The 26517-nt window shown below is 47.6% G+C and overlaps 1 protein-coding gene across 3 annotated transcripts in view; it reads left to right on the top strand.

Moving 5' to 3' along the window:
• The window catches only part of GCLC (glutamate-cysteine ligase catalytic subunit), a 50920-nt gene that overhangs the window by 12127 nt on the left and 12276 nt on the right, over positions 1-26517 (top strand). For all 3 annotated transcript variants that reach the window (XM_040249170.1, XM_040249169.1, XM_040249171.1), the window contains exons 2-6: positions 19432-19544; positions 20368-20550; positions 22863-22976; positions 24654-24712; positions 24818-24951. In XM_040249170.1, coding sequence (XP_040105104.1) covers positions 19432-19544; positions 20368-20550; positions 22863-22976; positions 24654-24712; positions 24818-24951 — 603 coding nt within the window. The remainder of the gene's footprint in view (positions 1-19431; positions 19545-20367; positions 20551-22862; positions 22977-24653; positions 24713-24817; positions 24952-26517) is intronic.

The following is a 26517-nucleotide window of genomic DNA, read 5'->3' as shown; positions in this document are numbered from 1 at the left end:
GCGCAGGCTCAGTAGTTGTGGTGCAGGCTTAGTTGCTCTGTGGCCTGTGGAGTCTCCCCAGCCCAAAGATCTAACGCATGTCCCCTGCATTGGCGGGCAGATTCTTTACCACTGAGCCACCAGGGAAGCCCTACAATTTCAACTGTATCTTTTCAGCTATTTGTTTCAGAAAACAACTCCGCATAACTTACGAAAATCAGGAAATGTGTACAAGAGATGGTAGAATCCATTTCATTTCCTTATCCTGTTACCTTTTGGGGTTTTAGCATTTTTCAAAGAGAACATATTTTACTGGCTCCTGGAAAAAGTAATCTAATTACAAACCCATTGATATTAGGTTTCTAGAAAGGTTTAATTTCCTACATAAACCTCTGAGCCTCACAATGGTTCTGTTTAAAAAGGCAAGATGATATTGCAGAATGTTTCTTTCAGGAAAGCTGAGACTTCAGCTTCCCTTAACATGTGGCAAAACACTAATGACTTTATTTCTGTGGTGGACGACTTTTATGTATTAGTCAAGTGGCTGCTGTTTATTACGGACTTCCCATGGTCAGTCATGGGCTTGAAGAGAGAAGCTGAGGAAAGGGAGGCGTTCTCTGCCCTGGAAGAGCGCCAGTGGCATGCCGGCTAGGGGGCGGTGGGGGCACAGGACGGAGGGAGAAGTTTGCTCTCTACCTGCAAATCCTGGGAGCCTTAGAAATGGGGCCGGGATGGGGGACTTCTGGGAGGATCTGGATGGAGGTGGCAAGGGCGCCAGGGAGGGGCGTGTCCAGACGTGCAACTGTGAAGTTCCTGAAACTGAGGGTCTCTGCCATGGGGTGGGACCAGAGCAGGGCATGGGGCGAAGGTAGAGGCCGAGGCTGTAGAAGGGCCTCTGTGATGGGCCATGCATTGTGCCAGGGTCTGACGATAGGAGTGTCAGTCTAGGAATGGTGGTACGGAATCCTGGGTCCCTTCAGAAGTGAACTGAAAGTCGCTCAGTCCTGTTCAACTCTTTGCGACCCCATGTCCTATACGGTCCATGGAATTCTCCAGGCCAGAACACTGGAGTGGGTAGCCATTCCCTTCTCCAGGGGATCTTCAACCCAGGGATGGAACCCAGATCTCCCGCACTGCAGGCGGATGCTTTACCAGCTGAGCCACCTGGGAAGCCCAGGTCCCTTCGGAGGGGGTGGGAAAATTGCCTGGGAAGGTAACTGGAGGCTAGGAGCTCCTGCAGAGGGCGCCTCGTTGCTGGGGAAGGGGAGAGAGTGTTGCCTGGCGTGGGGGCCAGGGGGCTGGTTCCTGCGAAACTGCTTGGGCCTTCTGGGTTGGGAGCCTCCAGGTGAAGGAGCCCCGTGTTAGTGCAGCAGAGATACTGGGCAGAGGAAGCCGGAGCAACGTCGGGGCAGGCTGTGTTTGTGGTGGAGCAGCTGCAGGCCTGCAGACAGGGCTAAAACTGAGGAGGGCGAGGTGCCTGACCCAGAGAGGAAGCCTGGCCAGCGCCCCTGAACCCTGCTGACCCCCACGAGGGACCCAGGCGTGTGTGGGACCCCAAGAAGGACCTCAGGGGCGGTGGGTCACCCTGGGGGCAGGGAGGGCGGCAGGCTTTTAAGGGATTCTGGGGATGGGAACGGAAGTGAGCCTAAATTGGCCAGTTAGGCAGGGACCGGAGGCTTTGGCAGAGACCGATCCCGAACATATTAAGAACTTGGGAAAAGAGCAAGAATTGGTTTCCTGCCAAGATAAATGGCACAAAGCCCATGCGTGTTTTCACAGCTTGTAGGGTCCTTGAAATCTTGATGATGAGTCTCAGAGAGAAACAGAATTGAGCTCGGAACGCATATGCCTTTTGGTCACTGAACTTAGTAGCCAGGGCGACTGTATACTGAAACTGATCATAAAGGATTGAGTAGTTCAGAACGATGACCCTGAGTTGCCACCTCTTAAAGGCTGAGTTTCTCAGATCTTGTTTGAGAAATTAAGGAATCGTAAGCGTTTCTTTTCCCAGCCAAAAGAACATCCAGAAAGCTTGGTTACCTGTGTCGCTGTATGTTTGGAGCGTTCCTACGGCCACGGCTCCACTCTGTTTGGAGAGCTCTCAGTGTTTTTAGATGTTTGTGTCTGCTATGGTCAGGATTTAGTAATTGAACTTATTTCCACAACAAGATTACAAAAGAACCCCCAAACCAGATGTTCGTAATTAACGTAGATTTTCACACAAACCCACTGTCTTGTCTCCCATGCCCCAGGCCCGTTTTTCAGTCCTGTGGATTCAGTTAACCTCCTTCTGAACTGTGTGCTGAAGAAGCAGGGTTTTAAAACAAACCCAGAGGCCAGAGCCTCTGCGAACGTTTACATTTTTTTTTTTTAATTTAAAAAAGGTTTTTGTTTGAAAGAATATGCTGAGCCCTGGAAGCCTCAGAGCAACCTAGAGAGGTTATTTGGGAGCACTCCCTCATTTCCCGCTCAAGTGTTCACGTGTTTACACAAGTTGGGCGCTTGGAAGGCACAGCAGCCTGGCCTGCGGTGCTGCCTCGGCCCAGGGCCGCTCTGGCTGGGTGAGAGGGACCCAGGGCTCAGGAATTGCTGGCCTCAGAACGCAAACAGCCGCAAGTAGGAAGCAAGTATGTAGCACCGAGGGCATGCGCTTTATTTCTGGAAGCCTGTCCCAAGCCCTCACCCAGAGATCACCCACTTCACACACTGTTCCTGCACACCAGTCATCTCCTTCCTCTGCTCAGGGTGTACTACATAGTGAGAAACCAATGCCAAGAGCAGCTTGGAGGAGCAGATCTAGGCACAGTAGCTGGTGGCTGCCTCCCAGGTCCTTGCTCTGTTATGACTCTCCTTACAGAAATGAAATTGCCGGGAGTCTGAAGCCTTCATAAATGGGAGTGTGTTTAGTGTCTTCCTGTTGTAGCACAAGAGGACTGATCAGCTTTAGGAAGATTTCCACTGATGCATGCCTACAATTTAAGAGATCTTGTGCTAGAAGGGGTGAGCCTTGGGTAGCAAGACAGTGGATTTGAAAAGAAACTCCCTTCCTGGCCATACAGACTATGCAATGTCTTGCATTTGAGAGGGAACGAAAAAGAGATGGTCCCATACTGTGAGAATTTCTGGAAGAGTGTAACTACAGAAACAGTAGTTAAGAGTTGGAAGGGAGACGGTGGTTCTTTTCCATATTTTCCAGGGATTAAAGCATGTCCCTGATGTCCATGATTATAATATTTGTGAGGAGAGAGGGGAAATGGCCACCGCTCTGGCCAGGGTAACCACCCTCCACAACTTCACCAGGCCCAAGTGTGGGTGGAGCCCTTGGATGTGGGGCCAAGAGGGGTCCTGGTGTTGGGAGTCAGCCAGGGGTCCTCTGAAGAGTGGGCGCTTGACCAGAGCCCCTCCGGAGCCAGCTTCCCGAACACCTGCGGCCAGAGCTTGCCGAGCAGATAGCAGAGGTGCCGTGCAGGCCCAGAGAAGCATCAAGGCCAGCGGTCACCTTGGTGCGGCCTGGGGGCAGGACTGGAGAGGAGGACCTTGGCTGGAGCAGCCGGGCAGCCGCGTGGCGTGGGCGCTGCCTTCCTCTGAGTTTCAGACCTTGGCAGTGGTCAGGAGGGGAGTGACTTGATCCGTGCCTGCTTTCACAGTGCTAATGGGTGTTGTGCCAGAAGGCTTTCCTTTTACTGAGACCCCGAGTACCGGAAATAAATGCCATGAGAAGCAGCGTTAGGGTGAAATATTCATGATATTCTGCTCTATCTCAAGTCTTTTGGGTAATGTTGATTACAGGCCATCATGCCCCCCTAAGAACACTTGCAAGACACCATTCTGCCTCAATATGTGTGCCCCTGCGCTGAGACCTTAGAAGGTAATCCCCAGTAACACCGGAGGATACGTGGACTCGCTTCCGCTTTAGGCACTGGACAGGCGTGATTCTTTGTAATCCTCACTAGTGACCCCCTGAGGTAGGCATTATCCTCTTTTTATACAAGAAAAAAATATACAGCCCTTCAGTTCAGTCGCTCAGTCATGTCTGACTCTTTGTGACCCCATGAATCGCAGCACGCCAGGCCTCCCTGTCCATCACCATCTCCCGGAGTTCACTCAGACTCATGTCCATCGAGTCGGTGATGCCATCCAGCCCTCTCATCCTCTGTCGTCCCCTTCTCCTCCTGCCCCCAATCCCTCCCAGCATCAGGGTCTTTTCCAGTGAGTCAACTCTTCGCATGAGGTGGCCAAAGTACTGGAGTTTCAGCTTTAGCATCATTCCTTCCAGAGAACACCCAGGACTGATCTCCTTTAGGATGGACTGGTTGGATCTCCTTGCAGTCCAAGGGACTCTCAAGAGTCTGGTCCAATACCACAGTTCAAAAGCATCAATTCTTTGGTGCTCAGCTTTCTTCACAGTCCAACTCTCACATCCATACATGACCACAGCAAAAACCATAGCCTTGACTAGACGGACCTTTGTTGGCAAAGTAACTAGGTTTAAATGAGGCTCCAAGCCGAGAGGAGGCTGGAAGTGGAAGGGTAAGGAATTGGGGGGGGCAGTGACGGGGGAGTAGGCTGCTGTGATGAAGGTCTCGAGCCACTGTGCAAGGCCAGTGTGCTTTCAGGTCTGAAATATGGAGAATGTGCAGTCACTTTCTCTGTCCGCAGGGCAGATGTTAACAGGTTTAGTGATGTGACTGCTGCCTTCTCAGCTAATCTTCTGCTGGCAGCCCAGCCCTGGGAAAAGCGCAGACACAGATGAGCGGGATCAGGCTGACCTCACCTGGTAGTTATGCCAAGGAGCGGACCTTGGACCCAGGCTGCAGGCCAGCATCAGCGCCCCAAGTCAGGAGCTCTGATGTATCTGAGATTGTAGCCTTTCCCCGTGAATTCCAGGCTTGGTGGGAAGGGGCTTGGGCTGGCGCATCTCCGTCCCCCAGACCCCGTCTTCAGCAGGTCAGAGCTGCTGGTGGGGCTTGCCACAGCATCCAGGGCCTCTGTGAGACACGGTTATGAGAGAGCCTCCCTGAGATGGAAGGACGTTCGACTGGGCTGTGGAATCCTGGGGGCTTGGGGGGCCCTCTGAACACAGCAGTGGCTTGGGAGCTGGACATCCTGTTTTAGCACCAGCTCTCAGTCTCCTTAGAGAGCGTCACCCCTTCCTTTGTTGGGTGGGTTGACCTACCACCAGTTCCTGAGAATGAAACCCCTGAATTTCTCCTGTCTCCACAGTGGTCCCTGAACTGGGGCCAAGTTCTTCACTAAGCACACTCAGGGGCCAAGCTTGCTTTGTTCCTCTCTGGCCTGGAGCCCAGAGCCCGCCCTCCTGAAGCTCAGATTTCTCCTGCACCTCGTGGGAGTCCTCCAGGGGCCCTCATTCCTTAAATCCAAGAAGTCACATGTGCCTACTGTCTACAATAAGGGAGAGGATGGTGTTTTTTCCCCCCTTGACTGCAAGGTATCATCCCCTTTATGAGATTCATCAGTTTTCCCTCCCTGCCCTCCCCCAAGCTGTGCACTGCAGAGCCGTTGGTCCATGGCACCCTCTCTTGTCAGCCACTTGGTGACCAGGACCCTGTTCTCAGGAAGGAGCCAAGGAACTTACTTATCCTCAGAATCTGGAAGGTTCTAATCTGCAGATGTTTTGAGATAAATAAGAACTACTGTGTGCTTCCCGGTGGCTCAGACCATAAGCAATCTGCCTGCAACACAGGAGACCTGGGTTTGATCCCTGGGTTGGGACGGTCCCCTGAAGGAGGGCATGGCAACCCACTCTAGTATTCTTGCCTGGAGAATCCCATAGACAGAGGGGCCTGGCGGGCTGCTGTTGGTGCGGGAGTCAGACACAACTGAGCGACAAAGTCCGTATTTACAATACTGTTTCTTTAGGAGGAAGTGTCTTCTGACTTACGTCTCTGAGTTGCAGAGTACCCCTGTTGATGGCCACAGCAAACATCCCCTTTGATAACTTCACATAATCTGCTGTCTTTTCTGAGTTTAATTTGTAAGAGCAGGCCAGTTGGGTTCTGCTAGTTTGATTCAGAAATAAGGTAGGAGTACTTTAGTCTGGCCTTTATTTCTTGTTCAGTCGCTCAGTCATGTCTGACTCTCTGCAGCCCCGTGGACTTGCAGCACGCCAGTGTTATACCCAGAGTCCGAGTCCCCAAAACTGAGAGAGTAAGACGTCCACAATGCAAAAGCATGAAGGGGTTTATTGCTAGCTAGGGCTCAAGTCTCATCCAGCGCAGTGGAGTCTTGACGAGAGCCCCGAGTTCTGAATCACATCTACCTTTATACAGACGGTTCTTTGTTCCTGTAACAGCATAGCTGATTGGTTAAACCATTCGCGCCTGCGGGACTTTTAACCTCGCATCCCTATCCAGATTGGCTCGGGTCTGGCGCGGGCGGGGGGCTATGGGGATTTTTTCTGATTGGCCGAGCTACACTGCCTGCGGGAGTTCCCAGTGCCTCAGCTTTCCTAGAGACTAAACCTCAGGCCTAGCCTGCCCCTTAGAGCCTGTCCTGGCTTCAGTTTGGTCCTAACATTCCCCCCTGTCTTCAGCTACATAGAGGAATCTTCCTCTTTATTTTGGGGCAGGGCCTGATACTGTTGCCTCAGTACCATCAGTTGGACGGTATTGACGCGGTCTTTTACAAAGGCAACAAGCTTAGTTATTATGCATGGACCAAAAGTAAGTATTAATAGCAGCACTATTAGAGGGCCCACCAGGGTGGAAATTAGCGTTGTTAACCACAGGGACTGTTGGAACCAGGACTCAAATTAATTTTGAGACATTTTTCTTTTCTTTTTTTTTGTTTGATTTAGCCCTTTTCTTATCTTGGCCAGGGACTCCCTGATTACCCCTGAGTGATTCACATAAAAACAATGTTTTTCCCCTAACACAGCACATAGGCCCCCTGAGAGACTTCATACTCAAGATACTTTTTGGGAATTGGGGCGGAGGTCTCTTTCTTCTGTAACTTCTTCCTGCTGTGTGTGGGCGTAGGCCTGCCTAGCAAAGCAAAAGTCTCTCTACCTGATCTAAGTTGGGGTTTTCACATCTGAAACCAGCTTCTACCCTTGTAGTTGCAGCAATTTAGTTGGCCCCTCTCAGAGATGAAATAGACAAGGGCCAAACAAGAGACCTAACAGGATGGTCATCTCTGGTCCCTGGAAACAGAAGGCAACATTTGGGGTGAGGGTTACAGGGTTTGTGACCCCTTCTGATTGGTTGGTGGTGAGGCAACAGAGCAGTGCTCCAGGAATCTTGTGTTCAGTCTGAAGTTACCGTCTTCTACCTGGGTCGGGGCTCAAAGACATTGTTATACATATTTCTTTGAGTAGGAACCAGGACTCTGTCTGGAGGTTGTACCAACCTTTGTGATTGTTTCTGTTTTTGTATCCCCTCCCTTCCCTGATTAGCAATTGTTTGAATCCATGCTTTGGAATTCAGGGAAGACCAAGGAGGCTGAACAAAGTCTATATCCTACAGATAAGAAATGGAGAACACAGAGCAGATCTGTACTCCAGAGCCCCAGAGTCCCGCTCAGGTTTAATTTTAGGGAACTAGGCAACTATGACTGTGATAACCTCCTGTCAAAATGGGGCTTAGGACTGCCCCAGCTTGGAGCAATACAAGCTCTAATCTGAAAGTACACCCATAGCATTACCTAGTTATTTTCCAGGATATCTGAACCGTAGCTACTCTATTTTGACTTTTAATTGTAAACTATTTCTTAATAGCCAAAGCAGATGTTACCGTTAATGACGTCAGTGTTTTTCTAGATATGAGAAGATGCAAGAATTGGGACTCATAAAATCTTCTCCTGAAACAATCTAACTATCTGATGGCCTTTTCTGCCAGTTTTTCCCAGAGCACAGAGTGCCTCATTCCTGATTTTTACCCTGAACTCTTTTCAGGGGCGTTGAAAGTCAGCAGTTGCAGCGGCCATGATTTAATCTTTGTAGATCCAGATAGCGAGTGTCAGTCTTCAGTTGGCAGAGCCTCTTTTTGCTCATAAACTTGACCATGATTATGAGGTGGGGCACTTCATGACCATTTTATCCCATGGTGCTGAGAATGTCCATTCTTAGGTTTGGCAGAGATGCTGTTGACGGGCCACTCAATGTGCTGTTACTGGATTGGCCATAAAACAGTATCCAAAATTCTCTGGACCACCTGTCTTACTAGCTTTTTGGTCCAGGAAAATATTCCCTTGTTGCTTCTTGCCATATCTAGAGTTACACTGTTACCATCATCGATCTCATATGGGACTATATATTATTCTATTAGAGGCCTCACACACACATTTGACAGTGTAAGAAACAGCAATTTTGTAAGACAGGGGAAATACAAATAACATAGCCAGCAGTATTAGTAAAGTCACAAGTAAGACTTATGCTAAGAACTTCCATTAGATGTAGCCCAGTATATCTTCAGGTCATCTGACTTAGTCTGTCCTGTAGAATCTTTATCTTTTAGGGAAATTATATATATATTGGCACCATCTATAAGGCACATAGCCCAGTTTTTTAGTGTTACTAGACTGATTATCTTTAGTATGATTTAATTATTTATTTATTTTTCCAACAGAGGAGACTTTAAACCTAAATTATTGTAGCCTGGTATTATCTATATAAATCCATCCCATAATTGTGGGAGACTTTTCCCTTCTTTGTGGAAACTTTTCTTATTCTGATTGAGCTTAGGTAGTAGAAAAAAGCTCAAATTTATAGCCAGAGTCAGAGCAGGCATTATTAATTGGCCCGGTGAGGGGATCCTATCTAGTAATATCACAGTGACCTGAATATGACTAATTTTTTTTAAGTAAATTTTCTCAGGGCCAACCAGTTAGAGTCTGGTAGTAGAGAAATGTACCAAGGTAACCCAGAACTAGACACAGGTAATTGGCCACAAACCCAACAATTGGATTGATTTTTAAAACTAGCAGAGGATCAGGCCTATGATAGAAAAGCATTTGACTTATATGCAAAGGTCTAAGAAGTCAAGAAAACATAAATGATCATATGAATCAGGTCCAGCATCTTGGGGAAGCTGTCTCCCTCTGATGTCATCGTCTTCTCATCCTGGTGTACTGTAGTTTCTCCTGATTAAAAAGTCCTTCCATCCATGTTGGAGACAGTCCCTTAAATTATGTCTTTTTCCAGTCCTGGTTGCAGGTCATGAGGCATCTAATCTTCATCCAAAGATAGATTGCTGAGATAAACTTAAGAAACAAACTTAGGGTGTTTTTCAAGAATTCAATTAAATTTTACATCAATATCACATAACAGCAAAGAACTATCTAAGAGATGAGTCTTACTAGATGCAGACCTCCATTAACAAACTGGGACTTAACGTTTTGAAATATCTTTTTCTCCTTATAGTTACCCTTATTTTTATTAAATATAACCAAATTAAGGCTAGTTTATTTGCAAAATAGGTCTGTTCTCCCTGATTTTGGTCTGATGATTTTTATAACCATAATTGATTATAGGCTTTTTATTTTGCTGAAACATTTATAGAGTCTCAGACTGAACTTTTAAAATAAAGCAGGGCTGGGAAACTCACACCAAAGGCTTATCACAGATTCTGCCTAACAAATCTAGGTGAATTCTTCTTCCCTTTTTAAGGTCTCAAAAATTTCTTGAGATTTTTGTATCCGTGAGATAACCTTCCTAACTCATTTGATGAACTTACTGGAAACCTAAGAACTTCCAATTTTTAGAGGAGTCAGAAAATATAATTGTTTTGTTTATAACGTTTAATTTTACCAAAGTATTGTCATAATTAGTTTGAGAGGAAGATTTTCCCTACTTCCTGAAAACATGAGATTCAAACCCATAAGTTTTCGGATAGAAACCATAAAAGTTATAAGCATATTCACTGGTTCATTCAGTCCTTTTGCTAACTTTTTGTGAAGTCATCAGGTTTTTCATTAAAATACCAGGACATATCAGAATGTTAAAAACTCCATATAATTTCTAGGATATCTGTATTAGTTATTTTACCATACATTATAATATGAGATTTATTACTCATTTGATAATCTTTTTTATGTAATTTAACCAACCAAATAAACACAGTTTAATATCTCTCTTTGGGGTGGTCCAGGGGCCCTCTGAAGCACCCCAAAGTTAGCTAGAGATCAAAAGAACTTCAAAAGAGTTCTATTTAAGAAGTTTCTTCACTTCAGGTAATTTCCTTGTTGACAAACTTTTTAACAGATATAATATTTAACTTATATTAATCCTAGGTACATTGAAAATCTTCTACTTAACATTAATTATTTTAAGACATGTCTATATTAGATAGGTCAACAAACAAACATTAATATCAGGTATTTAACACTGAATATTTCCCAGTTCACATGAACCTGGAATTCATTGTTTAATTTAGAATTACTTGATTTGTAAGCGCTTACCCCTTTTTCTTTTTTAAGCCAAATAAATAGAGCTCATATACATATTAACCACAGAAATATCACCAAGACACATTCAGACAAACACAGTGCAAGATCTTAAGTCTTTTTTTTTCCCTTTTTCCTCAGTGTCAGGAGTTGGAGATGGTCTAGATAAGTGTTCCCGAGAGCCCTGGTCTCAAGGCACAGGGAAAGAAAATCAAGTTCTAACAAAACGACGGCAGTCTAAACCACATGGTGGCCAGACAAAGCAACATTTCCTTCTCCAGGGGATCTTCTCAACCCACGGATCGAACCCAGGTCTCCCATATTGCAGGCAGACGCTTTAACCTCGGCTCCACCACGGAAGCTCTTAAATACAAAAATATAGTCTCTCAGGAAACCTCCTATAGAGACACAGAACTTCAGATCTAAGTACTAACATCAAAGATTTCAAGGGAGGAAAGGAAGCCAGGTTGAAAGAAGGGGGGAGGAGGCAGGAGAGGGGGGCAAAAGGGGTGTCCTTACAAACGTCTCCTGCCACCTACAGATGCCCAGGCGTTACAGGACTTTTCCCTGGGCCTCCAGAGGAGGGAGGACTGGAACTCGGCCCTACCAGAAATCAGAACCAGAATTCAAGTTCTCTGCCAAGAGGAGGTGATCAGTCTCCAATCCTCAGCTCAGGCTGAGGGCCTTTTGACCAAATTCCTGCGTCTAGGACCAGGGGAGGGACTAGAAAAACAGGGAAGGATAGGAAGGGTTAAGGAGAGGAAAGAGAGAGGGGAGGGGAGAGAGGTCAATAAAGTCTCTTGTTCCTTACCGGTCGGGGCACTCTGGCCAGTTGTCTGCGTCAGGAGGAGACCAGGGACAAAAGGGTCCCGGTTGCGGCCGCTGGGTCTGGTCCATTGGCAGGCAAGCTGGCCCCTGAGTACCCTGAGTGGTCAGGATGTCAGTCTCGGCTTTTTCACCAATAACGATAGATTTTGCGCCCTAGATTTGAAATCAGAAAAATGGTCAGTCATAAAGGACAAAGGAGTAGAAGTCGCTTGCCCCATGATTACAGAGAAGAACACAGGAGACAAAATGAACACACAAAGAGCAGAGACAATGCCGGCACTCACACAGACACGACAAACAGGTAACAAATACACATCGCCCGAGAACACAGCACTAGGTCTCCCTGGGTCCCCCTGAAACTTTCTTTCCCTCGAGGTAATCTTAACCAACAAGGCGTCCACAGAGCCAGCCGCCTCCCCAGCACGATGCCAGGCCTCGGCCTTACGCTGGTCTTAACCAGAACTAACACTGGTGTTCAGATATCTCTCCTCCTAGTGAGGAAACCCTTTCTACTGGGAGAGTGTTATTCTTCCCAGTTAAAGGGATCCCGGACAAGCCCCCAAATGTTATGCCCAGAGTCCGAGTCCCCAAAACTGAGAGAATAAGACGTCCACAGCAATGCAAAAGCATGAAGGGGTTTATTGCTAGCTAGGGCTCAAGTCTCATCCAGCGCAGTGGAATGTTGAGGAGACCCCCGAGTTCTGAATCACATCTACTTTTATACAGACGGTTCTTTGTTCCTGTAACAGCATAGCTGGTTGGTTAAACCGTATGCGCGCACGGGACGTTTAACCTCGCATCCCTATCTGGATTGGCTTGGGTCTGGCGCGGGCGGGGTGGGGGTGGGGGCTGGGCTATGGGGATTTTTTCTGATTGGCCGAGCTACATTGCCTGCGGGAGTTCCCAGTGCCTCAGCTTTCCTAGAGACTAAACCTCAGGCCTAGCCTGCCCCTTAGAGCCTGTCCTGGCTTCAGTTTGGTCCTAACAGCCAGGCTTCCCTGTCCTTCACCATCTCCCAGAGTTTGCTCAAACTCACGTCCATTGAATCAGTGATGCCATCCAAACATCAGAAAATTAAAACCAAAGCCTGACATGTAGTGGCATGGTTAAAAAAAAAAATCAGCCAGTGTCAGTTCAGAGGCCCAGAAGGTAGAGGTCTCACAGCATTGGTAGGACAAGAAAGAGCCAGTCTGCATGCAGGATTCCCTTTGACCCAGCAGCGATGCCTCAGTAAGTGTGTCCAGATATAATTCCAGGAGGTGAGTTCTCCCAGTGCTGTGCAGTACCACTTGCTGCAGTAATCGAATTGTTTGCAATTCCCAGTTAGGAACTTGGGAACTGAAATTTTTATTTAATTTTAAATCCAGGAAGTCACACCTGCCTAGTCCAATAAAGGAGAGGATTGGGGGGGGGGGGGCCGCCCAGTTACGGAAACGGCTGGGTGTCCCCTTTCTGCCATCCATCAGTTTTCCCTGCTCTCTCCTGAATCTTAAAAGTTTTTCACCAAGGCCTCTTATCTTAATCTTGGCCTGGGAAGAATTTGTTTTGGTAGTGATTCAAGGAAGTAACTTGACTTAATCATATAAGAAATTTGTCATTTTACGCAGTGTTATCTTTGAGATTAGTGTATTATAAATAAAGAGCCTCTTGCTTTGTTAGCTGAAGTCCAGGTCTAGGACACGCCAGCGGAAGACCAGGCCAAGGTCACTTTATTTTGTGTAAACTTCCCTGATGTGCACTGTGTCATCTTGTGGTATGAAACAGCATTTCATAGTAGGGGAAAAGTCAACATATAACAGATATTCTAAGAGTTTGATGTAAAATTATTTATTTTGGGCCCGTGTCTTTCTTTTTTTTTTTTTTCTATTGAAGTATAGTTGATTTACGATGTTGTGTTTTGGGTATACACCAGAGTGGTTCAGTTATATGTACATGTATATATACACACGTATGTATAGACATACACACACATACTTGTAGGTATGTTTTTTTCAGATTCTTTTCCCTTAGAGGTTATCACAAAATACTGAGTATAGTTCCCTGATGTAACTTTAGAGTGAGCTGCCGCTGCTGCTGCTAAGTCGCTTCAGTCGCATCCGACTCTGTGCGACCCCGTAGACGGCAGCCCACTAGGCTCCTCCCTCCCTGGGATTCTCCAGGCAAGAACACTGGAGTGGGTTGCCATTTCCTTCTCCAGTGCATGAAAGTGAAAAGTGAAAGTGAAGTCACTCAGTCGTGTCCGACTCTTTGAGATTCCATGGACTGCAGCCCACCAGGCTCCTCCGTCCATGGGATTTTCCAGGCAAGAGTACTGGAGTGGGGTGCCATTGCCTTCTCCGAGAGAGCTACTAAAATGTTTCCTTTTGGGGAAAATAGGGCAGTTTTTAAAAGAACGTCTCTACAGTTACAGTCTAAAATATCACCATTTAGAGGTGGTTGCTGGACTTGTGGCGGTCAGCTCAAGTCCATCCACCATTTCAAGCGCAGCTGTTCAGATCTTGCCGCACAGGTCTTCGCTGTTTCACTGCAGGTAATTCTGAAACCAAGTAGCATCGCCGTGGTGGGCACGTCCTTGGGTGTTCCAGGCTTGGGTGCCACGCTCAGTGTGGAAATGGGTGCCATCCAGCTGGATGGTCGAGAGTGCTCAAAACCATTGGTCATTAGTATTTGCGGTGTGAGGGAACTGTCTTCTGGGCAGAAGACATGGCTTCTCGCTTTAAAGCAGTTTATGATCTAGAGGCGGAACTACGTGACATGGTCCCCTGGGGGTGTGGGCTCAGTTTATCTGTATCTCTGGGCAGCCAGCCAGGTGATTACACTGCAGTCAGGGCAGTTGTCAGGTGGAGGGCTGTATTTATGAGGACCCCCTCCTTTGCCTGGCCAACCCCTTGCTCCAGGAAGCTTTCTGATCCCCCAGGTGGAACCAGACCCTCCTGTTAACACAGGCCCAGCTCTGATGGTCATCCTGAGCTGCCGCCCAAACCGTTCGGCTCCCTTGGGTTATTGACTGTCATTCCAGGCCCTGCGTGAGCTTGAGAGCAGGAGTCATCCGCCTGGCTCTGCACCTGCGTTGCTCCCAGCACTTGCCGAAGATAGGACCTGAGTCAAAGGACTTGGAGGGGGCGCTGCAGGACGCTGCGTTTCGGTGCTCATGGGTCATCAGCCACTTAGAGCCTGATCGCAGGACGGCTTCGGCCTTGTTCAGGAGATCAGTGTAAGGAGAAAACCAGGTTTCTTAGAAACAACAGGTGGTTCCAGTAGGAATCAAGAGTACTCCCAGCCTGGGCAGGTGAATGGGAGGAGCTGGCCCTAAATCCTGAATTGTAAATGTCAGTAATGTGGCTGCAGCCCACTCCTCCTGGGCTAAGTACCCCCACCCTGCCCTCCTCAGCCTGACCTCCTAGGCACAGGTGTATAGCGGTGGAGTCCTTCTCCCAGTGCCTGGGAAGCACTTAGGACCTCATTGTCCCCAAGGATGTGGTGATGGGTTCCCTCTCTTGAGAGGTCGGGCACATGATCGGTTAGATACTTAGAGAGGTGTCCCAGGGACCTTTGTATAACTTTGTTTCAAAGAGATTTGAACATCCCTTTATTCTAATGTACACAGAAATTGACAGAGGAACTTTCTCAAAGTACTATCTCCCTAAATAGGGAATTGCCTATGGCTGATTCTGAGTCTTAATAGATCTAGATTCCGAATCAAGCACTGTTTTCATCTCTGGGAAGCAGAAATTTAAAACTTAATATTTTATAAAATGTCTAGGCTTTCCTCAAATTCTGAGCTTTCTGAAACCCTTACCTTCATGGTAGAGTATCAAAATGCCTTTAAAAAAAAAAAAAGAAGAACATTTAAATTTTAAAGTAGTTAGTGCTATTTAATGACTCGAATTCTAAAAATGTCAGCATTTTAATATTACGTTAACAGTACTGTTAACTTGAGCTTTAATGCCACAAGTATTTCACTGTTTGTGTTCAGCATTGACTTACATCACCCTCAATTAAAGTTCTTTACTTTTATTGGCCTAATTGCAGGTGAACACACAGCCCCTCCTGCTTGTGCAGACCTGCGTTGAATGGCTGGAAGGTACCGTGTCCAGGTCCTTCCTAGCAACCCTCTATCATTAGTAAACCACGTAATAGTCTTTTGAATGTGCCTTTGTCTTTGATTCAGCAGCTCAGAAATATTAGTAACTTTTATCCTAGTGGGATAGCCTTTAGTCTTTGAGCAATAGAAATCTAAAGGATTTTAACTTTATTTGTAGAAAAAGTAGCGCACATTTTAAGTAGAGTGTCTCAAAAACTAATTGGGCATTTCCCTTGGGCCTGTTCTCCTTGCATTTAAAGAGACAGCTGATGGGCACCAAATAGTAGTGCCTTAAATTATTTGCATGGAGTTGTAATCCGTTCGGAGAACAGATGTCTGTTTTGCTCCTTGCAAATGATATGCTAATCGTGCGAATTTGAATTAGTCACTCGGCACCCATTTATAACGCTCCTTGGGTGTCTGCCTTTAGTGCCGTGCTGTGTGCCTTGCACGTAGAGAGACACTGCACTATGCCAGCATGGATGCTATTTGAAGTTAGCAGGCAGAGGCCAGTCCTTAGAATGGTGTTGTGTGCAGAAGGGCCTAGATATCCTGTTTTGTTTTCCCTTTGATTTTGTCTTTTCCTCTCATCCTTTGTATGTAAATAGGAAGTTTCGGATGGGGACAAAAATCCAGAAATAATTAACTCCCTGTGGCTTTAGGTGTTTTATATTGGGAACGCATTCTTCTAATGTGTCACTTTTTGTAACTGAACCAAACTCCCTTACCGTTCTAGATTGGCGCCTAAAGAATGAGTTGTTTATTTGAGGGCTTGTATGAACTAAAATTGGAGATAAACATAAATATATTGGGATGGAGGAAGGGGGGGTAAATAAGTTAACAAAAAGCTGAGAGGCTAAAGAAGCCTTTTGAGCCCTAATGCAGAAAAATGGAGGAGGTTGTAGGGGATAATTCAGAAAGCCTTAAATTTGAGTTTATAAAATGTTCAGGGAATTCTAGACCTTCTAACTGAACTTAGATTTTATCCCCAAGATAAGTAAATTTTATCCAAAAGTTTCTCTTCCTCTTGTAAATATTCTGTTTTTCTGTTTCACTTGCTTAATGAGATCATGAGTGATTATTTTTTAATTGAAGAGGGTTTGGTTTGTTAGCATTTTAAATGTCACCCATTTGGCTGATATTTAAAGCTAAAACTCAGTTTGAGCTTTCTGTTCTATTGCCCTATGCAAGCTTTAAACTTCTGGGCCAAGTGTGATTCTGAAAACAGGATTTCATTATTTCAAAACCAGGAAACTAACAAAAGTAATTGCAATATAGGTTGTATAAATTCGTGCCAACATTCTTGCTCATTTTGATAAATAGACAGCCAGTGGAACCCAGTCAGCAGGGGAGTATCTCTTCATCTCTGTTTCCGGAAGAAGCGTGTTATCTTGTTAAGAATATAACTTCACCCCAACAGATGGTGCAAGGCAGATGTGTTGGAACCAGTGATCGAAGGAGGAGGGCTCCGTCTACCTGGGGCGGGGCAAGGACGGTAGGGGGCTTAGAATGCAGCACAGAGCAATGACAATCTGAGCTGGCCCTAAAGAGGCAAGCCAACCCATCAGTTTAGATCTCTACCTGGTACTGTGTGAGCTCTGCTTCTATGATGGAACATCAGGCCTACTTCATAAAGTGGAGGTATAATCCAGGCTGAGAGATTTGCAGCCAGTATTAGAACCTTTCCCTGCCTCACAGCTTACAACAGTTCTTTTAGAAAGCTCATTCCTATCCTTATCCAAGATTGAAATCCTCTGTGGTCCTAGCAACAAGTTGTGCTGGGCCTTGAGACCAGGCAGGCCGGGGTTCAGATCGCTGCTGACACTCGCTGCCCTGGGCGGTCAGCTCAGCCTCTTTGTCCATCTGCAAAGTGGGTGATCGTGCCTACGGTGCGTGGTGGGTAAGATGAGGATCCAGAGGTTCCTAGCAGACCACTGCTCATCATGCTTGTTCGAAGGTAAAGTTGTTGCTCATACTTAGGATATTTTCATCTATCCCCCGAGACCTAACACAGTTTCCTGTCCCATCAGGCTTTAGCTTTTCAGGAGTCCTGAATCTGTAGCTGTTGCCTGAAAGCTTGTAAAACGTTGGGAGCAACTCCAGATTCTGCAGCCTGCAGCTTCCTGGCCTTTGAACATTGAGTGATTGTACAGGCACAGATCTCACGTTTCTGGTTCATGTACGTAAATCAAGCCATCTTACTCATTTCTTTTGAACTTAAAAAATTCGTAATAGAGAAGCAAGAGTAGGGACTTGAACTCATCAATAAGACAGCTGTCTCAATCTGCTCAGGCTGCTGTAACAGATACCGCAGATTGGGTGGCTTAAGCAACAGACATTTATTTCTCACAGTTCTGAAGGTCAGACAGTCCAGAGTCAAAAATGCTGATAGTTTTGGTTCTGGGTGAGGGCCCTCTTCTGGCTTATAGTCAGACGCCTTCTCGCTTTGTCCTCGCATGGGGGAGAGAACTCATCTTCCTCATCTCTTCTTGAGGGTCACAAGTCCCATCAAAGGGCCCCACTTTCCTGACCTAGGTACACTCCCACCCCCACAAGGCCTCACTTCGAAATGCAGTCACATTGGGGTGAAGGGCTTCCACATATGGTTGGAGGTGCGGGACACCAACATTCAGTCCATAACAGCAACTAATAAAAGTTTATTTTTTGTTCTCATTTAAGCCTGTTGTCAAGCTGTTTCCCTATGGTTACTAACATTTTTTCCGTTTTGTATTTTTTAGCTGAAGGGCCAAACAGTCTCTTGAAAGTCTCCGATAGGGATGTCTGACTCAAGCACCTTGCAAGGCTAGGGAGGCGGGTCCACGTGAATTAGGCACAGGCCAGAGCCCCCCTCCAGGGGGAGCAGCCCATCCCCACCTCCCCCGACCCCCGCCCCAGGCCTGCTGCTGGGCTTCCTGGCTTTGGTTTGTTTTTAAGGCTGGATCTGGATTTACATGCAGAATGTCAGGGGGATAAGGCAGATAATGGGTGCATTGTTGCTTGCCTCTTTTATGAAAAGCCAGACAAAGTAATTCTGGAGAGCCGGCTGCCCTGTGGCACAGATCTGGGGCCTTGTGCAAAGGGTGCTCTCACATGTTTCCCTGAACAATCCAGCGCCAATCTTTTCACTTACATATGGATGCTGTGTGTCTTATTTTAACTGTAAATAGTGGTTCACAACCTTCAGGATTAATACCAGCTCTCATGACTTAAAGCACACAATTTCAGGGAAAACAAAAGCAGGTTCTATTTATATTCAGCCCAGAAAAGTCTTACTTTGGTATTTCACTCTTGATTTTTATCAGAATTCCACCAGGTATTGTTATAAATGTACTAGCGCACCTTGAATTGTAAATTCTGTGTCAGTTCAGAGTGGGAAAGTGGCCTTAATTTACTCTTGAGAAACCAAAGCAAAATTGTCGAGTGTCTTCCCTGGCGGACCAGTGGCAAAGAGCCCATGCTCCCAAGCAGTGGGGCCAGGGTTCGATCCCTGGTCAGGGAGCTAGATCTCACGTGTCCCAACTAAAGATCCCGCCTGCCACAACTAACACCCAGTGCAGCCACATAACTAATAAAAAATAATGAAGAAATGTATACTTTTTAAAAAAGAAATTGCCAAAACTCTGATGCTAACGCTTCCATATCGATGTGTTTGATTATGATTTAACGGTCCACTAGCAGGGCTTATAGTGGGATGATTAAGTAACCTACCAGTGAGGAAGGGTCACCTACCTTGATGAGTACGTCCAGGTAACCCCTTTCATAAATTTATAGTAAGCCCACTGAGGAAATACATTGTAAAACGCGACTGCTTCTTGGAGCCACAATGTACAGAATCTTATTTTCAAAACTTCTCTCTCGAAGTACCGTTTGTCAGAGTGGGTGTGTTGACCTTTCTAGAAGGAACTACGTAAAACAAGAGAAGACAGACTTGAGCGAGAGCTCTGGTCCTCCTGCCAGACCGCTGTTGGCCGCTCTCTCCGGGTTTCGCGTCATACAAGCGCCGTCGTGTAAGCCAGGGTGACTCCTCAGCTCCCTGTGACCCTTCCCAACCTCCCTGCTTCTCTCTCTCTCCTGAAGGTCGCATCAAGCTCGAGTCTGGATGGAGGAATGTTCATCTTTCTCTCCTTTATTCTCAATAGGTGGAGTACATGTTGGTGTCTTTTGATCATGAAAAGAAAAAAGCCCAGCTGGTCCTGTCTGGAGAGGAACTTCTTGAAACTCTGCAAGAAAAGGGGGAAAGGACGAACCCAAAGTAAGCTGATGGACTGGGCCTTGTTTTCAAGTTTCTAAAACTGTTAGGACCACCGGAGTGATATCTTTCCTCCCATGTACAGGAGACCAGGGAGCCCAGCAGTTTAGGGCTCAGGCTCTGGTTCTCAGTTGCCTGGGTTCAAATCCCACTCCCTGTACTCAATAGCTGGGCACCCTTAGGTGAGGGGTTTAGCTTCTCTGTGCCTCAGTTTCCTCTTCTGTAAATCAGGGATGCCTCTTAGGGTGCTCACACTCTAAATACATTAGTGAGCGCTTGGAAGAGTAAATGCCACATAAAGTCTGTCTACTATTTAAATATTAAAAAAAAAAAAAAATTGGCAACGTGTTCCCAAGATCACAAACCATGGTGCCAGAGAAAACGTGCAGATGGATTTTGTTTGGCTGGAAAGATGTTTTTAAAAAAACATTTCTTTATTTCAGTAGACAGAGGTGAAGAGGGCATGTTCATTATTCTGCCCACTAAATTTTGGGAGGCTGGGTTTTCGTTTGGAGCCCAGCGTTAAACTGAAGGAGCCTTCAGCCCTCACACCCTTCCCTGCAGAGTGGACGGGCTTGTTTGTCTTGGACAGTGCATGCCCTGCGTGCGGCTCAGTTATTTATAAATATTTTGGACCCAGCACTTGTAACCCTTACACAGTTAAAGAGCTATGGAAGATAAACAGGCTCTGGGAACTGTAAAGCATTCTTGGCTTCTTGTATACCCAGTGGTTTCTAAATTTTTGGAAGCCGCTTTTTCAAAACTGAAAAGGGAGCAGCCTGCAGCAGAAGAATAAGAGGGACCCGAAACCTTTTCTCCTCTGCAGCCATCCGACCCTTTGGAGACCAGAATATGGGAGCTACATGATCGAGGGGACACCCGGGCAGCCGTATGGCGGGACCATGTCTGAATTCAACACGGTTGAGGACAACATGAGGAAACGGCGCAAAGAGGCCACATCTCTCCTGGGGGAAAACCAGGCCCTCTGCACCATCACTTCCTTTCCCAGGTTAGTCCCTGTGCCAACGCGCGCAGCTGGCGCTCCAGAGCATCCGGTGTCCAGAGAGCAGATCACAACCTAACGCTTGACGCCGCAGCTCCCATACTGTGGATGGTTTATCCTCATCATGCAGCATCTGAGAGAATCTGTAACGTCAGAGCCGCAGGCCGAGTCACATGCTGGCCTCCGGTGGTGGTGGGGACGGTGCTGGGGGCCTGGGGGAGGACCTGAGGGCCACACCCTCCCCAGGCCAAGGGGAGGGAGCATTGTATAAGGAAGGGCACACGTTGCGCCCACATCAGATCAGCAGGTCGGCTTCAGTGCTCCTGGGACAGGCGGTGCACACAAAGTACACGGGAGCCGTCGGGTCATGTTCAGATCACGCTGAAACAAGTTAGGATTTCTCGTCAAATCCGCTTATGGCCACAAGTTCACGAGAGTGAATATGAAGTCAGTGGGATTCTGTCCTTGGCTTAGAATGAGGTACATAAATATCACACGGTTTCATGTAGGACCTGCACGCAAGAATGCAGTTCTACCAAATCGTAAATCTGGTTATCTTTGCAAGAGATCTCTCAGGTCGTGGCAAAGTATGCTTACCTCCCCAAAGTTCAGAAGCGCTTTGAGGATTGGTATCCAAAGCCTGGAACACTCTGAACTATTTTTATACCTTCTTTTCTTTTCCTGATAAATGTCCTCTGGGAACACAGGCATTCAGAAGTCACACCACCAGTCTTAGGACACTTAAAGGGAATTTTCTTTTTTAAAATCTCCATGGTCACATTGAAATAATCGAGGCCTTATTGAAGCACCTCATCAAATGTTTTAGAGAAGTATCTTTTTCTCACATTATGAAGGGAGGAAGGTTGAGCGAGGAATACGTTTTATTCTAAAAATCTAATTTTTTTTTAAGTTTATCTTTTATGATCGGGGGGTATTTTTGGATTTGTAAGCAAAACAAGAGTAATAATTATTGGTTTGTAAAAGCCTAATCTTAAATGCACAGTTAAGTGATAAGGAAAGTTTTGTTTGGGGATCAAGAGGGAGAAGACTGGGCTTTTTTCAGTGTGAACAGGGGGATTCTCTGTTCATAAACGGGTGCAGCTGCAGGGTGGCCCTGTGACCCCGTGCTCACGTGACTGTTGACACATCAATTACTCAGGCTGATGCAACGGGAAGTGCAGTTCCTCGGTCCCTGTGGCCTTGTTCCGCCTGCCAGTGCTGGCCCGGCAGGGCAGGTGGAGGGTGTCCCCACCCCTGGAGGCGCCGTTGGATGGTCGGATGGGTCGTCTAGAGGGAAGGCCCTGCTGGGCGTGCAGGTCTGAGTCCCAGCCTCCCACTTCCTGCCCAGCGCCCTGGTGCTCACCTTCCCACTCCAGCCTGGCCCTGGTCAGCGGAGAGTCCCCGGGTCTCAGTCTGTCACTCTCTGCGAGGGCTTCTCCTAAAGCTTCCGGCTCGGGGTGGATAATGCAGGCTGCTGCAGGAACGCTCCCAAGACCCCATCACATCTGGGACTGTTCCAGATGTAATGGGGAAGTTCACTGTTCTTCACAAGGTGGTTGCGGGCAACTGGTTTTATTAAAGGTGAGGCTGAAAATAAAGAAGGCACCAGCTAGTTTTGGCTCTTAGGCCAGAAATTCCCCACCCTGAAGCTGCACCCCTGCCCCCACCCAGCAGCCACTCTTCCTCTGCTGGCGCTGCTCTGTGAGTCCCATGCCCGCCCCCAGCACACTCAGCAGTGATCTTAAACTTAGGAGAGCTGGTGGCGTCACTGCCCGTGATGTGGAATTTGAGCTTTACGTTTATGGATGAAAGCGGAGCTTTGTTTCTGTGTTGGAATTAAAGTGCTTCTTAAGTCAAGTGAGCTAATAGGGTTGGATTTCAGCCTCCGGGGGAAACCTGGAGGCGAACGGGGTCACCCGTGGGGGACCTGCCTGATCCGGAGGGATTCGGGAGGTGCTGGGCAGAGGCAGGAAACAGGAGACCCTTCCCAGGGCACCCACACTGCTGGGAAGTGAGGGTGTGCAGGGCTGACAGTGGGTACAGGAGCATGCCTCAGACAGAAGCTCCTGGGGGAAATAGCTGAGGCGGCTGTGACGTGCCCTGCAGACCCTGGGTGGACAGAGGCTTTTGATAAATTAGCCCAAGGCTACAATCACAAGAGAAGAGCTTGGTGAGCACGACAGGTTGCAGCGGGCTGGTTGCAAGGGGCCCGGGGTTGGCAGAACACCTGGGCCCCCCTGAACAAGGCAGTGTTGCACTTGCGAGTTTTTAATCCTTGGAGACACATTCTATCTCTTTAGTTCTTCAATTTGTTGTAGATTAGGCTGCCCTGGGTTCACGCTGCCTGAGTTCAAACCCAGCCCGGTGGAAGGAGGAGCTTCCAAGTCCCTCTTCTTTCCCGATGAAGCCATCAACAAGCACCCGCGCTTCAGGTGAGTGCCCCGCTTCAGGTGAGTGCCCGTGACTCAGCGCCCAGCCCCTGCCTTGGGGGTTCAGTGTCCCCCCACCCCAACCCTCCTGTGCGCTTCCTGAAGCCAGCAGACTGGCTCACACCGTCCCCCGCGGCTGAACGGCCCTTGCCGCTTGTTTCCTTGTTTCCAGGCCGGATCTGCCTGTTTTCCGAGTCATCCTCAAGTTGTTCACTTAGCTGCAAATTCATTTCAATCCCAGGTCATTTCAATCCCTGTTTGGAGAAGCTTTCTTGTAGTTACTTTAATCTTTTACCTCCAGTGTCTGTGATCTCCTCACCCTGCTTGGGTACCTTGACTATAAGGTAACATGTCCAATGCCTGTGTGTGTAATAGGCACGCGCTACCTTCTGCTCTGTAGTTTTGATTCCAGGGTTTCAGGTTGCTTTAGGACCCACACCGGTCTGATCTCAGCTTTGTACCTTTGGGTCTCCCCTGTCATCCTGAACCCGGGCTCCTGACCTAGAGTTAGGGACCTATGACAGCTCAGTGTTCATTCCTGTAACATGTCTTCACACCCGCTATGCATGGAATCTTTGGGGAAGAGGAAGACACAGAAGCTTAGTTTCCAACATTAAGGTTAGAGTGTGCCAAGGAGGAGATGGTCAGCTGTAAGAAAAGGTAGATTGTGTCCAAAGATGGCAACACCCGACAGAGGAGGATGCTTCTGACCGAGGAGGGGGCGTCAAAGGCAGGCCTTCCGAGAGCGCTGGCGTTATGCCGGGCAGGCAGCAGCCCTGCCTGGTAAAACCATAATGCGAGGCACACGTGTCATTTTAATAGTAATTTAGTAGCCACGTTAAAAAAGTAAGAAGAAAAAAAAATAGTGAATTACATTTATAGCTATATCCAACTTGACGGCTTCCCTGGTGGCTCAGACGGTAAGGACTCTGCCTGTACGGCAGGAGACTCAGGCTTGACCCTGGGTCCGGAAGGTCCCCTGGAGGAGGGCATGGCAGCCCACTCCAGCATTCTTGCCTGGAGAATCCCATGGACAGAGGAGCCTGGTGGGCTACAGTCCATGGGGTCGCAAGAGTTGGACATGATTGAGTGACTAATGACACACACACATCCAACTTGCAATCAGTATTTTAAAATTACTAGTAAGTTTTACTTTATTTCTAAACCAAGTCTTAAAAATCTGCTGTGTGTTTGCCCTCAGAGGACGTCTTTTTTAGGACTGGCCGCATGTTCGGCGCTCACAGCGTGCCTGGGGGCTACTGGATCAGGTGGTGGACCGTGAGATGCTGTTAAGCTGGGGGTTGGATGGGGGCAGTAATGAGGTACTGGGGTCCCCTGAGGCGCAGGGAACGTGAGGGCCTCGACTTGGCTCAGGTTTTGGACTTAACATGGAAAATGTTAGAAGCATAGCGTGAGGCCAGACCACGGCAGACCTTGAACACTTGAGCTTGGTTTGGGGAGTCACCTGGAGCCGGGGAGGGGGCTTGGACGGGAGAGAGGGTGACGTCCTCAGGCAGGAGTCCTCGGGCGAGGCTGCAGGAAATCCCTCATGTGATTTTTCTGCAGGGCTTCCTTAGGGTACTTGTCTGAGGGAGGAGCTGTCCCGTGTAGCGCTGTCTTATCTTCTGCCGTATGGGGGTTTTTGAGCAGCCCGCTCAGGACGTTTGTTGTCTGTTTCAGCACGCTGACCAGGAACATCCGGCACCGGAGGGGAGAGAAAGTGGTCATCAACGTGCCCAGTGAGTCTGCGGGCGGGAGGGGCGGCCCCTGCCCCACTGTTGATGCTGCTCCTCTCTCACTCCCTGCTGTCTCCTCTTTCTCTCTCTCTGTTTTTATTGCTGCAGTCTTTAAGGACAAGAACACCCCAGCTCCATTCATAGAGGCTTTCCCTGAGGACGAGGAGGCCGCGAAGGCCGCTAAGCCCGACCACATCTACATGGACGCCATGGGCTTCGGGATGGGCAACTGTTGCCTGCAGGTACCGTGCAAAGACCCAGAGGGGGGCCTCCGCCTCCACTCCTCTCGATTGCCTCCTTTGCTTGAGGTGCGCGAGTTTCGTTTTTAGAATTTTCATCAGGTTGAAAGGTTACTGTAACTAGTAATATCTTTCTGAAAACCACTGAAGTTATATTAGTAAATTCATTGGAAGGTACCACTGAACAGAGTTTGCAAAATCTTCAGTTCACTGCAAAGACATAGTTGCTCATGAACTTAAAATGTGGAATGTTCCAGGGCCACTGTCTCAGTTCTTTGTGTGCCTAATTTCTGCTGCCATCTAGTGATGGCTTAGCTTTGAGATTGTAAACACTGCTCAAATCTGTTTCTGAAGATGAACCCTGGATGCACCCCAGTGAGTTTGTGGTCCAAGGGAAGGATTATTTGGACTTTAAACAATCTATCTTCCTGTAAGGCTGTATAGTGGTATAAAAAGAATAAATATTTAACAGCCCCGGTTTGCCTTGCCCCTGGCTGTTTCACAGGACATAGAATAGCCTCTCTTTTAATGACATGATTAAACTGCTCCCCGCCCCCACCCGGGTCTAATCTGATTGCTGGTGCCTACCAGCAGCGATTCGTCCCCATCCCATAGGCGATCTGTGGGGGGACCCCTCAGTCTGCCCGCCAGCCTGCATCTAGGCTTCAGCTGTCATCTCTCGGGTACTTGGCTGACTCCTTTCCCTTCTGGCCTTGGTTCTCTCAGCAGTTGAAAGAAGAGTTTATATTAAGGCCCTTTCTAAGTCTGACTCGGCTCATACTCTTTTGTTGTTTTTATTAACAGCAATACTGGTTTCAATCTTTAGTTTGTGTAAAATCATGTTGGGACCTTCCTGGTGGTCCAGGAAAAGACCACCTTAAAGTTAAAGACCAGGTTAAGAATTCGCCTGCCAGTGCAGGGGGACACAGGTTTGATCCTAGCCTGGGAAGATTCCGCATGCCTCAGGGCAGCTGGGCCTGTGCGCCTCGAGCCTGTGCTCCACACAAGAAGCCGCTGCCGTGAAAAGCCCACTCAGAGCAGCGAAGGCCCAGTGCAGCCAAAAATAAGTAAATACAAATTTAAAAAAATAAAATGTTAGAAGTAGGAGTGGCTCAACACTAGATGTTTCAAAATCTCTGATAAAAAGGAGGGCCTCGTTATTGCTTAAGGAGATTTTTTTCTAGTTCCAGTTACTTGGCTGGTTGGAGCACCGTGAAGCCTGGCCCCAGTGGGGTGTCTCTGCTCTGCACACACGGCTGGTGACTCTGTGTCCCACCATCTCAGGCAGCTTTGCACAGAGGCACCCCTTCCTGCACTTGGATCTCGGATTTTTCCAGCTATGTATAATCAGAATTGAATGTCAGACTCGGATATATCCATGCTAAGTGTGTTTAACCGTGGCCGAGGATCCCATTCCCCCAGCTTTCCCTGACTTACTGATGTAAGTGGTATAAAGCGTGTCTGCCAAACAAACCTAGGCCATGAGTTTCCTTCCAGCTGGATACACTGCATAAAAACGGAGACCTTTTGACTTTTAACTGCATATCTACTTAACCATCTTAATTACAA

This window comes from Oryx dammah, unplaced genomic scaffold, assembly GCF_014754425.2.
Source record: "Oryx dammah isolate SB20612 unplaced genomic scaffold, SCBI_Odam_1.1 HiC_scaffold_11, whole genome shotgun sequence".
Classification (NCBI taxonomy): Eukaryota; Metazoa; Chordata; class Mammalia; order Artiodactyla; family Bovidae; genus Oryx; species Oryx dammah.
The sequence above is the reverse complement of the archived record's forward strand: the minus strand, read 5'-3'. Positions and strand labels throughout refer to the sequence as shown.